At 38.5% G+C, this 12,692-nt stretch overlaps 1 protein-coding gene across 4 annotated transcripts in view; it reads left to right on the top strand.

The window, feature by feature from the left end:
* Positions 1–12,692, top strand: part of Akt3 (AKT serine/threonine kinase 3) — a 241,042-nt gene that overhangs the window by 138,259 nt on the left and 90,091 nt on the right. For 3 of the 4 annotated variants that reach the window (XM_021162759.3, XM_085843271.1, XM_029481052.2), the window contains exon 4: positions 4,715–4,826. In XM_021162759.3, coding sequence (XP_021018418.1) covers positions 4,715–4,826 — 112 coding nt within the window. Of the gene's footprint in view, positions 1–4,714; positions 4,827–5,860; positions 5,995–12,692 lie in introns of those variants that run through there. The other variant, XM_029481047.2, reaches the window with a different exon arrangement.

Below are 12,692 nucleotides of genomic sequence, written 5' to 3'. Positions count from 1 at the left end.
TTGGCACAATGGTCATTTAATGGTTGTTCTGAAATTGCTACTTATTGGCCACAGACTTTACCTATCTTCAGTACCTTTAAAATGGAATTGTAATTAGACATCATTTCTTTATTTATTTAGAGGAGAGAGGTGCTGTCAATATATAGCCCTGGGTATCCTGCAACTCCTTATGTAGACCAAGCTAGCCTCAAACTCATAGAGCCCCAACTGCCACTGGTTCTTGAGTAATAGAGTTAAAGATATGTGCCACCATGCCAAGCCTTAGTAGAATATTTTTAAAAGGATAAAAGTAGTATTTAAAGATTAAAAAGGTTGAAATACAATTTTAAACCTTTAAATAAAAACTGAACAGATAATTTATTGTAATTCCTTTTGGAAATATGTACATATAAGTGTTAATTGGCTTTCAAGTTTGCAGAAAAATTAGAATTTTGAACAAACTATCATCTGTGGGTCAGAATGGTGTCCAGTAAGCAGAGTGTGTGAACTTCAGCTTGTAGTTGGTTACTCTGGAGAGCTTCACTAGTGTAACTGCTTAATGTAAGAGCCAGTTTAACAGAGCTTTGAAAGTGGATGCTCCCTACCTCAGGAGAGTACGATGGACAGTGCTAAGGAGGACACCCAGTGACCATTTCTTTGCTGCCCAGATCACAGAGGCACAGTTTAATGCATGTGTCATATATACCAGGCATACACAATGCTGGCCACAAAAATAATCTGAAAAGTTAGTATTTTATGGCATAAGATTGTTATTTTACAGAGCTCTGGGAGTGCTGCTTTCATTTAGGTTAAATTTGTTTTAGGTAGGATGACTTGTCTACAGATTAGGACATGGAGATCATGTATTTATTAGTATTTCAGGACCTATGTGACCTTTTATGTTGGTCAGTTTTTCATGAAATTAGGAGACCTAACATTTGATATGTTCATATTTATAATTATTTTATCTTCTTGATAAATTATTCTTATTTAATGTGTAGTGGCTTTCTCTTTATCTTTTTTGTCTATTTTTATCATGAAGTATACTTCAGTTATCGGAATAGCTATGCCAGCTTGTTTTTTTGTTTTTGTTTTTGTTTTTTTTTCTGTTTGCTTGATAGATTGTCTTTTACCTTTTGACTCAGTCTTTGGGTCCTTTTACCAGTAAGATGTATTTCTTGGAAACAACAGATAGCTAGATTTAGTTTTTCAATCCTGTCTACCAAACTGTGTCTCTTCATTGATGAGTTGAGATTATTTATATTTTAAATTAATATTAAGAGATATTTATTCATTGTGATAATTTTGTCAGTTGTTTTTCTGACTAGTTGGACTGTTCCTTGGCCTTTTCTCTCCCTTGTTAATAGGGGGATGTGTTGGTTTACTGCACTGAACATGATGAGTTCTTTTCTGTTGGAACTTTGCTCTTTTTCCATGCTCTTACGATTGAGATGGTCTTTCTGTGTTCCATATTCATGTGAAAACCTCCAGTAGTTAGTGCTGGCTTAGTGGCCATGAACTGCTCTCGGGTGTTTGTCTTTAAATGTCTCTTTTGTCAATTTTCATAGCTAACTTTGCTGAATGTAGCAACATTCCATGGTTCTTAACTTTTAAGGATACTAATAAGAGATCTGATATTATTCTAAATTCTAACATGTTTGCCTTTGTGAGTTGGAGGTTTTTTCCCATAAAGATTTTAATTTTTTTTTCTTGAATTGGGATTTTTTTTTTTCTTATTTTGACTTTATTGTGTTCTGCAGAGATAGATACCCATGTCTGTCTGGGGTTTTAAACATTACTCGTATTTGGATATCTGTCTCTATAGACTTAGGGAAAACATTTTTAATTCCTTAAATGTTTATCTCAGACCTTTGCTGTTGTGAGTTAATAGATTTGCCCCCTTGCTTACTTCTCAGAATTCTTTGATGTTATGGTGTGTCCATTTGTTTACTTTTCCTTATTGACTTTAGTTGTAGTGCTTTGTTGACTTAGCTGTTTATATCTAATTTGTCTTACTCTGTCTGTCTATTATTGATGGTGCTTTCTGCTTGCTTGCTTTCTTTCTTTCTTTCTTTCTTTCTTTCTTTCTTTCTTTCTTTCTTTTCTTTGCTTTTTTGTTCCCATTAAGAGTTTCATTTTCAGTTACCCTCTCCTATATCAGTTTCCTTGTTAAATGTTTTTAAAACCAGTATTGTTGATTATTCCCCTCCATTTTCCTGTTCTTTTTGTTTTTATTTTTATTTTTCTTCCTATGTTGCTGACTTTACTTTCTGGTTTCAAAATTGGATTTGTCTGCTTGTTTGTAATCCTCTTTCATGTTTTTATTTTTACTGATAATTTTTTAAAAATTTCATGTTATATTTTTATATTTTAATATAGTTTGGTAGTTGATGTGTTTCTAATTGTGTTGAGGAATCTTGATACCATAAGATTTTTCATATTTCTTATAATTTGCTTGTTTCTTGGTATGGCTTTCTGTTACCTTTTTGAGGGGCAAGGAGCCGCCCCCCCCCCCCAAAAAAAAGAGGTAGATACTGGAAATGATGCAAGCTTTTGAAACCAAAAGCCCAGCTCTAGTGGCACACCTCTTCCAACAAGGCCATACCTTCTAAGTCTTCCCAACTGAGGACCAAGCATTCTAAGAAGTGAACATATGGGGACTATGCTCATCAAAGCTACCAGTCGGGAATGGAATGCACAGAAATAGAAAAAGCAAGGTTAAATAAATTCACAGGGGATTGAAAAGAATGTTCTGAAGGGATAGATTTGAGGAGAGATTAAAGTTGAAAAAAAAAGGAAAGAGTAATGAGTGATGACATTTTCATAAACAAGATTATTTAAATGAAGGATAGGAAATAAAGAAGAAATTAAAAATGGGTTTGTTAATCTAAGACATTAAAATAATATTAAATGAGAAGTGAAAGAAGCCTGAGGAAATAAAAGAAAAGATAAGAAGGAAAAAAGAGTGACCACCGATGAATACATAAAAATTAGATTAACATATAAAAAGGAATGACAAATAGCATGATATAAAATCCACTAGAAGTATTATTAAAAGTTTAGTAAAAATGAAAAGTAGTATACAAAGATTAAAAGAAAAGGTGAAGTATTGGATGGAGCTCCTCTCTGTGTAGTGAGCCAGGTGCATATATTGGGAGGGTTTGTTGAACTTGAAGACTTGTCTTTTTCTCTTGTTGATGCTGTTGCTGATACTGGACAAGTATCTGATGTCTGCTAGAACTATCTTCACTTCACTAGCATCCATCCTTGTTCATGCACTAGGACCTCTGCATACCATACTTAAGTGCAGTCTGTGGGGCTAGGCAGGTAATCCTCTTATGGAGATACTACCTGCTTCCTGCTTCGTATGCTTCAGGAGTGGCTAATTATTTAGCTAGTGAATGATTTATAAATGTGTTGTATCTGTTGAAATCTGCTCTAATACTGGCCTGTGTACAGGCAGAATGCCTGCTTTTGTACTTTCTAGATAGGTCGCTCCTGAGTTCTCCCTGCCTGCTGACCTGCAGCCTGAAGCTCTTAGGCTCTCTAGGGTGATTCTCAGTTAAGGCGATCTGGTCAGCACTTCCTCATTTGATTAGAGCCCTTGCTGCATCTGCCCTTCTAATTGTCAGTGTTGACATTCACTGCTCAGTACAACAGCTTTAGGCCTTACCCTGGGGTTAAGGCCAGCCAAATTAAGACTCCCTGGTCTATGTTTGCTTCTTGTGTGTTATCTCCCTAGGAGAACTCAACTTTGTTTTTTGGTTTTTTTTTTTTTTGCTTTGTTTTGTTCGTTCTTTTAACAATTTATTCTCTTTCATGATGGTTCTTTGTTACTGCCCTTCTAGTCATACAGAGCAACACAGTGGCACTTCTCTCTCCCTCTGCCCCATCACCTGAAGAAATCACTGTCTTATCAAGCCCATAATTGAATTTTCACTTGTGAGGGAGGGTTACAGGCTCTTATTAAGGGCACCCATGTCTTACTTAGCTTATTACTGTTTACAAGTGACTTCTGATTCCTTTCCCTTGTGAGAGAGGCATTGAACTCTAATTCATACCATCAAAATTAGACATGTGCTTTGACATCTTCATAGATATTCCCTAACAGAATCTAATCAGTTCCTGGCTGACTGATTCTAGTGACTGTGTACACTTAAGAATTACAGTTTGTTGCAATTACAGTTTGTTGCTTGAGAAGACCTCACAGTGATAAAAGATAAAAGCAATCCTTTAAAGATGTTTGATACTATAAAACAATGTCAGGTGAACAAGAAGGGGCATACTAATAAATAAGTGAAACTATAGACATAGAAAAAACAAGTCTCTGCCCAAAAGTAAACAAAACATTTATGGAATGATTATGATTTGATTTAGACTTTAAAGGATTGGTATTGCTATGACAGTTGGTGCCTTAAAATGTAAAGGGTTAAAATAAATAGGTGTTTCTGATAGTAAAAGCTAGAGAAGCAAAAGTTAAAGATACAGGAAGGAACAAGACTTGTTTTGTTTGGGAAAAACTGAAGAGTCTGGTTTAGCAGGTTGAACCAGTCAGACTGAAGATGGGCTCCAAAGAAATACTAAGGTCAGGTTGTGAATAACCTTGAACAGATAATTTGTGGAAAGCTATAAGTTGCTGTGTATTTTGTTTAGAATAACACTGTGTAGTTGTCAACTATTTATTTAATAGTTTAAGTACTTGTGTATTTAAAGAGATACTTAATTTTATTTATAGAATGTCAGTTAATGAAAACAGAACGACCAAAGCCAAATACATTTATTATCAGATGTCTTCAGTGGACCACTGTTATAGAGAGAACATTTCATGTAGATACACCAGAGGAAAGGTAAGAGACTTATTCATTCTTATTATGTTAAAACAATAGTGTAAAGATGTATTTGTATCTGGATTCATTATTTGTAATTAGATATAAATATATTTGTAATGTGTTACACTTTATTGTTCTGTTTCTATTGTCTTGCTTGTTTAACTAGGGCTGGAAAATGATAAATCACCCTTGGACTACTTTAAAATAAAGTTCTTCTGAGAAAACAGTACACAAATATTTTTTTAATTGAACACATTTTATATACAAGCTATATGGTGCTTATGTGTAAAATTCAGGATAGAATGTGGTAGTAAAATGTTTCCAGTAAACTGCCTGTATGCATGTTAGTTTCAGATACCAAATGGGAAGGGTTCTGAGATTTTTGTCTAAACTTTAGAATATTAGTAAATAGTAGGATTGATTAGCGTAAGTAATCAATCTCCTGTGACTCATGAACAACATTATGATACTGATCAGCTCTGTGATATCCATGAGGCTATACTCCCAGTCTTTTGATATGCTGTTTTGTACCTATTTTGCCACTTTCTACTTCTATCTTAATATTCTTTTATCTGATGGCCTGGTAATGAGTAAGGTCTATTATTTTCCTATAGATGTTATTATATTTTATCATAGTCAACAACTTATTAGAATATTAATAGCCTTCTTTTCTAAATGAATAACTTATTCTATCATGCTTCTCTAAGACTTTAATGAAAGCAAAATAATCTTTTAAAATCCGAATAAAATGAACAAAGACAAAAGTTTTTGTTGTTATTTTGAAATACTCTGTAGGGCTTTTTACATGCTAGGTGAGTGCTCTATCACTGAGCTGCAGACCTAGCCCTCGCTTTTTTTATCCTAAAATATTATTTTAGTAATACTTTTGATCAATAAATTGTGATGTATTTTAGGAATATAGAAAAAAATAACAGTGTGGCACTAATAATATTTTTATTTTCTATACTTGCAGTATTCTTTGTTTTGAAGTATATACAGGCTAGTGTGTACACCCTTCTCATGCCTAACTCTCATTCATCTACCCTAGGCTTTCGGCACACTGAGTTCTTCATTCACAACAGAGACCTCAACCTAGAGCTGTGGTCATAACAGCTCTTGTGTCTTTGAGGTCTCAGTGTCAAACAGCAAGTTCCCCCCAGTACTTACCCTGATTTTGGTAGGCTAGGTAGGTCCTCTGGCTACATATTTTTTAGCTTTATTCCCTTTTTTTTTTTTTTTATTTTATGTGTATGTATGTTTTGCCAGCATGTTATATCCATGTACCATGTTGTATACTACCCATAAAAATCTGAAGAAAATTTCAGATCTCCTGGAACTAGAGTTAGAGACAGAAGGTCGTTAGATCCCCTGTGAGTACTAGGAATCAAACCTGGGTTCTCTGGAAGAGCAGGCACTGCCCTTTACAACTGAGCAATCCCTCCAGCCCCTCCCCAGTTTTTGAAATAAATGTATCATTTCTATTACTTTTGTTTGCCTTTTGTAAACTTCTTGACAGCAAGGATCAATATCTTGTTTTGTTTTAAAATCTTGAGTTCACAGTCCAGGATGTGATGACAAGGTGTTTATTAGGTGATAGATTAATGCAGTGCTCCCTGTCGTTGGATTTCTTTGAAGAATGTTATTATAAATGGATTTTTAACATTTACTGAAGCTTGATTGAGTTTGCTCATTTTTCCTCCCAAAGTTGGATATAAGCCGTATCTTTTTGATATTAGGTAGAAGGGCTTAGACAGTTTCTTGCTCTGCAGTCCAGGTTGGCCTGAAACTTACTATGTCACTCTTGTATCAGTCCTTCTGCTTTGACTTCCTGAGGGCTGAGATGAATATGAGATGTGTGGTAGACAACAGCTATGTCAGCTCTTGAGCCTCCAAAGTCCTCTGACTTTCCTTCCCTAACTGTCTACTCATCTGAAGAATTAATTTTCTCTCATTTATTTTTAAGAAAATGGAAATTAACCCATTGAGTTTACTGTTGGGGTATGTGTTTCATCGTTCATGAGTCACCTGGTGTCTGGAGACTTTATAGAGCTCCCATCTAGTGTCAGTAAGGACTTAGAGGTGTCTCAGAATTCAAATCCTCTCTAATGTTCTGGCCCCACTCTGAAATTTTTTTGTGTGATAAACTAGATGGATTCTTCCTATGTGTGCTACTTTATTTGAATGGATAATTTAAGATTGGGACATTTTTTTAAAAGTGGTGAGTCTAATGTCTCAGATCATACTGACTTGTTTTTCCTTCACAATCATTAAATTATGAATGTGTGGGTGTGCATGCATATGTGCTTGTTCATGTGTATGCCTGTGTGTACGTGTGCATATGCATGCATGCCTGTATGTGCTCATGTGTGTGCATGTGTGTGTGTAGGATTTTAGATTTTCATTTTGTTTTTTGACTTTATATTTTCTGTTGTTCTTAATAGTAATACTGGTTTTAATTAGAAAAACTTTATTAAATTTTTAACTTGAAGCAGTTTCCCGTATTACCTTTTTTTAAAAAAAAAGTTTTTAGATATTTTACTGTATTTGTTTTTAAAATTAAATTTATGTTAACTTATAGTTGAAAACATAAAATACACATATTAATGGATACCATGTCATATTTTAATATATGTATAAATTATATTTATCTCACAAACTTTTATTTAAGGTAATTATTAGAAATGCATAGTATGTTGCAATCTATGGTCTTCCGACTATACAGTAGCACAATGTAATTTTTTGCTCCCATCCAACTGTACTTATCTTCACTAATCAGTCTTTAACCATCCATTTCTTCCCTCTTACAGTCTCCGTAGCCTTTGGTCATCACTGTCTTCTTCAAACTTAGAAGATCAACACTTATATTCCCCATATGCATGAGATAATATGGTTCTTTCTGTGCCTAGCTTTCTTAGCATAGTGATCTCTAGTTCCTTCCATGTTGTCCTAAATGACAGAGCTCTTTACTTTTTTAAGAGTGCAGAAGATTCTACTGTGTGTATATGTTACATATTCTTTATTCATTCATCAGTTGATAAATACTTCTGTTATTTCCACCTCTAGACTGTGTGAATAGTACTACAGTAGACATGGTCAAGTTATTGCCTTTTTGAATGGCTAATTTAATTCTTTTGGGTACATGCCCAGAAATGGGATGGCTGGATCGTAGGGTAGTTTTAAATTTTTGAAAGATCTGCTGTACTCCTTTTCACAGCACGTACTACTAGTAGTACCATTGACACCTGCCATCATCTATTTTCTTTTTTCATTGGATATTTTCTTTATTTACGTTTCAAATATTATCCCCTTTCCTGGTTTCTCTCCCTCCCAGAGGCACCCTATCACATCCTCCCTCCCCTTGCTTCTATGAAGGTGTTCCTCTACCCACACACTCCCACATCCCCGCCCTCAATTCCCCTACACTGGGGCATCTATAGAGCCTTCATAGGACCAAGGACCTCTCCTTCCATTGATTCATGGCCATCATTTATTTTCTAATGTCTTTAGTAGCTAGGAGTAAGGTGTTGCCTCACTGTGGTCTGTGACTTTCATTTGCCTGAGTATGGAAATGCTGAGAACAATCTTTTGTTCATTTTTAATTGGATTGCTTGGTTGTTTGTTTTTTGGTTGTTGAGTTGTAGTGGTTCCTTATCAAAAATTAGGAACTAACTTCTTTTACATCCTTTGTGGGGGAAGGGTGCATAAAGATACAGAGTTTCATTTTGTCAGGGTGTATTTCTAGCTAGCCTGGAATTGTCAAACTTTGAGAATTTCTTTTAAAAAAAAACCCAAAAACCAAAATTATATATATATATAATATTTATATATTTCACACGCATATATAATGTATATAAGTATATGTATATATGCATACACATACAAATATATTTCATATATATGTGAAATATTTATGTATTTTCAGACCCTTTGGCCTAGTTCTTAAGTTTCAGTTTTCATTCTGCTGTTTTCTTTGCTTCAAAGTCGTTTTTTAAATTAGTGTTCATTTTGTGGCTGGTATTTTTGGTGTTAGTCAAAGATCACTGCTAAGACAGGTGCCATAAGGATTTTACCTTTGCTTTCTTCTAGCTTTGTAGCCTTAGGTCTTTATTTTGAAGTATGTATATGTAGTTTAAAATAAGACTCACATTTCATTTTTTTTCATACTTACACCCATTTTTTTTCCCAAAACCATGTGTTGAGGAAAGTCTCCTTTGACTTTATGTAGTTGTAGATTTTTGTAGTTGTATACTGTGAAAGATGGCCATGTATTTATGGTTTTATTATTTCTTCTATATATATTTCTCATTCTGTGTCTTTACTCAGATTCCATATAGTTTCAGTTATTATAACTTTACAATGTGTATTTATTTGTGTGTTCTTTGAGCATTTCTTAAATGTATATGATGTATTTTGACTATAACCACCCCACTCCCCACACCACTTTGGATCACCCTCCACCCTGTACCCTTTCCAACTTTTTCTTCATTTAAAAATAATGTAATTCATTGAATCCAACTAGTGCATGGGTATATAGGTATATCTACAGTAGCAAGAGCAACCCATCAGTTTCCATTCTCCTGAAGAAAATGTGTGAGTGTTCTCTAATTCGCCCGCGAATAAGGACACCACACACAATAGGGTTCTTCTGCAGCAAGCTTTATGCGTCTTGAGAGGGAGAGCATAAGCTTCACAACCGGAGACCCCAGGCAGTCCGAGCCCCTCCTTTTTATAAGAAATTCTCCCTGCCTCGGACGTGGCAAGCCATGATTGGCTCAACACTGATTGCCCCATCCCTGAGGCGGAGCTGCCCGGGGCGGGGATTTCCAGCACAGGATGTTTACGAGTTGTTATTGAGGAAATGACTCAGCACAGGATGTTTACGAGTTGTTATTGAGGAAATGACTCAGCACAGGATGTTTACGAGATAGCACTGAGGAAATGACTCAGCACAGGATGTTTACGAGATAGCGGTGCTCCACATCTCCCCCTTTTTTGTCTAATAAAACCAACTGGACACCCAGTATGAGAGGACGGGAACATTGGCCGAATCCTCTTACTCAGAGATGTAAGAACTATGTCCGCAAGCAACAACTAGGCTTGAGTGGGACCCGAAGTTGCTCTGACCTGTCCCTCTGCCATTTTTTCGAGGAGGGGAAGACTAGGGCAGGAAACCCCCACTAGACGGCATATTCCCCAGGTGGGACGGGGGGACCACCTGTGCGATGCATTGCTCTACAATCCTCTAGGGCTGCTGAAGCTCACCCGCTAAAGCGCGGGCAGCCAGCGACCAGTGGTGCAAATCGATTTTGTTTAAGCGCCGCCAACCATACCTGTGCAGATTGCCCCTGCTCCAAGGCAGCAAGCGCCTGGGATATCATGATTTTGTCTCTATTATTTTTCTTATATAATTTGCAAATTAACCATAAGCTAGATACCGATCCGAAGCAAAGGAGAATTCCAAACAAACCCACCCCCACCCATTCCTTAAAATAAGAAACAGCAGAAGAAATCCATGACGAAAAGCCTTCGGTCAAGGAGAGGTCAAGTCTGGTGGAATTGATTTGGACGATGGCCAATCTAAGTTTCTGGAGGGTTTGATCAAAATCAGACGTCCAATTATATAGCAGCTGTTGGGACAAACTCTTAGAAAGATTAGCGGCATATGTGAAATTATAGCATTATGTTTTTTGCCTTGTTCAACCCTTCCTCCGACACGATTTTTTCATTGGACAGGGTTAGGCCCAAATGTTGCATAATGTCTCTCCCCCAAAGGTTTACTGGGAGCGGGAGCACATAAGGTTCGAATTTACCCTTTTGTCCCTCAGGAGCCTTCCAGGTCAAACTCATTGAGCTTATGGCAGGGCATGAATGATATCCCAGACCTTGTAGAGAGTGGGACGATTTTGTAGTGGGCCAAGCTTTTGGCCACCAGTGCGTGGATATAATGCTTTTGTCTGCCCCGGTATCAAGAATACCTTCAAACCTTTTTCCATTTACTTCGAGGCAGAGTTTGGGCCTTTCATTCAGGGATACAACAAGGTAGGCTGAATCAGTTCCTGACGACCCCATCGTTTTGGGACTGGGGCCTGGGGAGTCCTCCCAGAGGGTGTCGGGGAGGAGCAGCAATTGAGCTATCCTATCTCCTGCACTGATGGAAAACACACCCCTGGGGCTGGAACATAAGACCTGTATTTCGGGGGAGTGTAGATGGTCAACAACCCCAGGATGGACCACTAGGCCCCGTAAGGTGAGTGATCCTCGTCCGAGGATAAGGCCCATGGTCCCAGGGGGCAAAGGTGACATTGGCTCTATAGGTACTGGTTGGATACTCATTTGGGGCATTAGTAGGAGGTCGGAGGCGGCACGCAGGTCCACCCTTGTGGGTCTTCCTGGGTCGCTTCTTCCGCCATCCCGGATGTTCTGACAAACCGGTTCCCATATCTTTGAGGGCCCTGGGACCGTGGGCCCAGTGACCCGTTTTTTGACACATTGGGAGCAGGAACATTTAATGGAGGCAAAAGCCTTCCCTGTATATCTCGCACTGAGCGACATTGATCTGCTCTGTGGTACCCTTTACCACACCTCGTGCAGAGGGTCAAGACCCCCCCTTTCTTGTCTGGGGCTTTGCAATCTCTTTTGAAATGTCCAGGCTTACCACAATTAAAACAGGTCCGTTCACCGGTCTTCTTTTGTGGAGGATGCTTTTGTGCTAACATGATGGCGGCCGCGAGGCCAGTATTGCTAAGTGGACCTCCAAGCTCTCTACACACTCTTAGCCATTCTTGCAACCCTTTTGATTTTCTAGGAGCAATGGCATTCCTGCATTCCTGGGTGGCTTGTTCAAAAATCAGTTGCTCAATAAAGGGTCCTATCCCCTCTGGGTCCCCAAAGATTTTTCCTGCCGCCTCCACCATGCGTGCGACGAAGTCGGCAAAGGGCTCCTGGGGCCCTTGAACAATTTTTGTAAGCTGATTGGTGGTTTCTCCCTTGTGATTAAGTGACTTCCAGGCCCGTATGGCTGTGCTGGAAATCTGGGCGTACGCCCCCCAATGGTAATTAATTTGATCTGCGGCCCACGGGCCTTGGCCTGTTAAAAGGTCAAATGTCCAATCCCGCTGCTCTTGCGTAAGGGCTATTGCGTTGGCCCTGGCCTGGGACTGGGCTGCCTCATGCCACAAGGCTTTCCATTCTATGTATTGTCCCATGGTAGGCAAGGCAGCCTTAACCACCATTTGCCAATCACTAGGTGTCATGGCAGTTTGTGCCATTCTTTCAAGAATCATAATAGTAAAATTAGCATTGGGACCATATTTTCTTACTGATTCTGCAAGATCTTTTATCTGACTATAGTCTACAGGAGCGTAGATTCTCCCCCCTTCCTGTTCATAAACAGGAAACGCTAAGTGTAGCTTGCGGAGGATCCTTTGGGGGAAAAAGGAAGTTGTGGATGACCGGGCCTCATAAGGTGGGGGAGCGGAGGGAATGGCGGCAGCCAACAATCTCCTATCCTTAGAGAAGACACCGGACGCGGGCTTACTTGACTCAGGTCGCCCGCCTTCATCTGGGTGATACCTTTCTCCTTTATATCTAACTGCTTCTTCTTCTAACTCGCCCTCTTCCTCCGAGGTCAGCTTACTATCCTCGGTTTCAGAAGAATCCGAGGTATCTCTTAGGTGGAGGGCAGCCAGTTCTCGGGTCGGATATAACCCGGGCCTGCTGCTCCCCTTCTCTCCCTTTCTATTTCTCCCGGGAGGTCCTTTTTCACTTCCCTTTTTTGCCTTTTTTACGGTTTTTGTGCGCACACCCATCCTCTCACTACGCTCGGATTCTGACATACCTTCCTGCATAGCTTCTAAAACCTTTTGCCCTTTCTTTCGGGCTAGG

This window comes from Mus caroli, unplaced genomic scaffold (genome assembly GCF_978045245.1).
Source record: "Mus caroli unplaced genomic scaffold, Mus_caroli_1 scaffold_1, whole genome shotgun sequence".
In the NCBI taxonomy this organism is placed as follows: Eukaryota; Metazoa; Chordata; class Mammalia; order Rodentia; family Muridae; genus Mus; species Mus caroli.
This window is presented reverse-complemented; position numbering and strand designations above follow the sequence as displayed.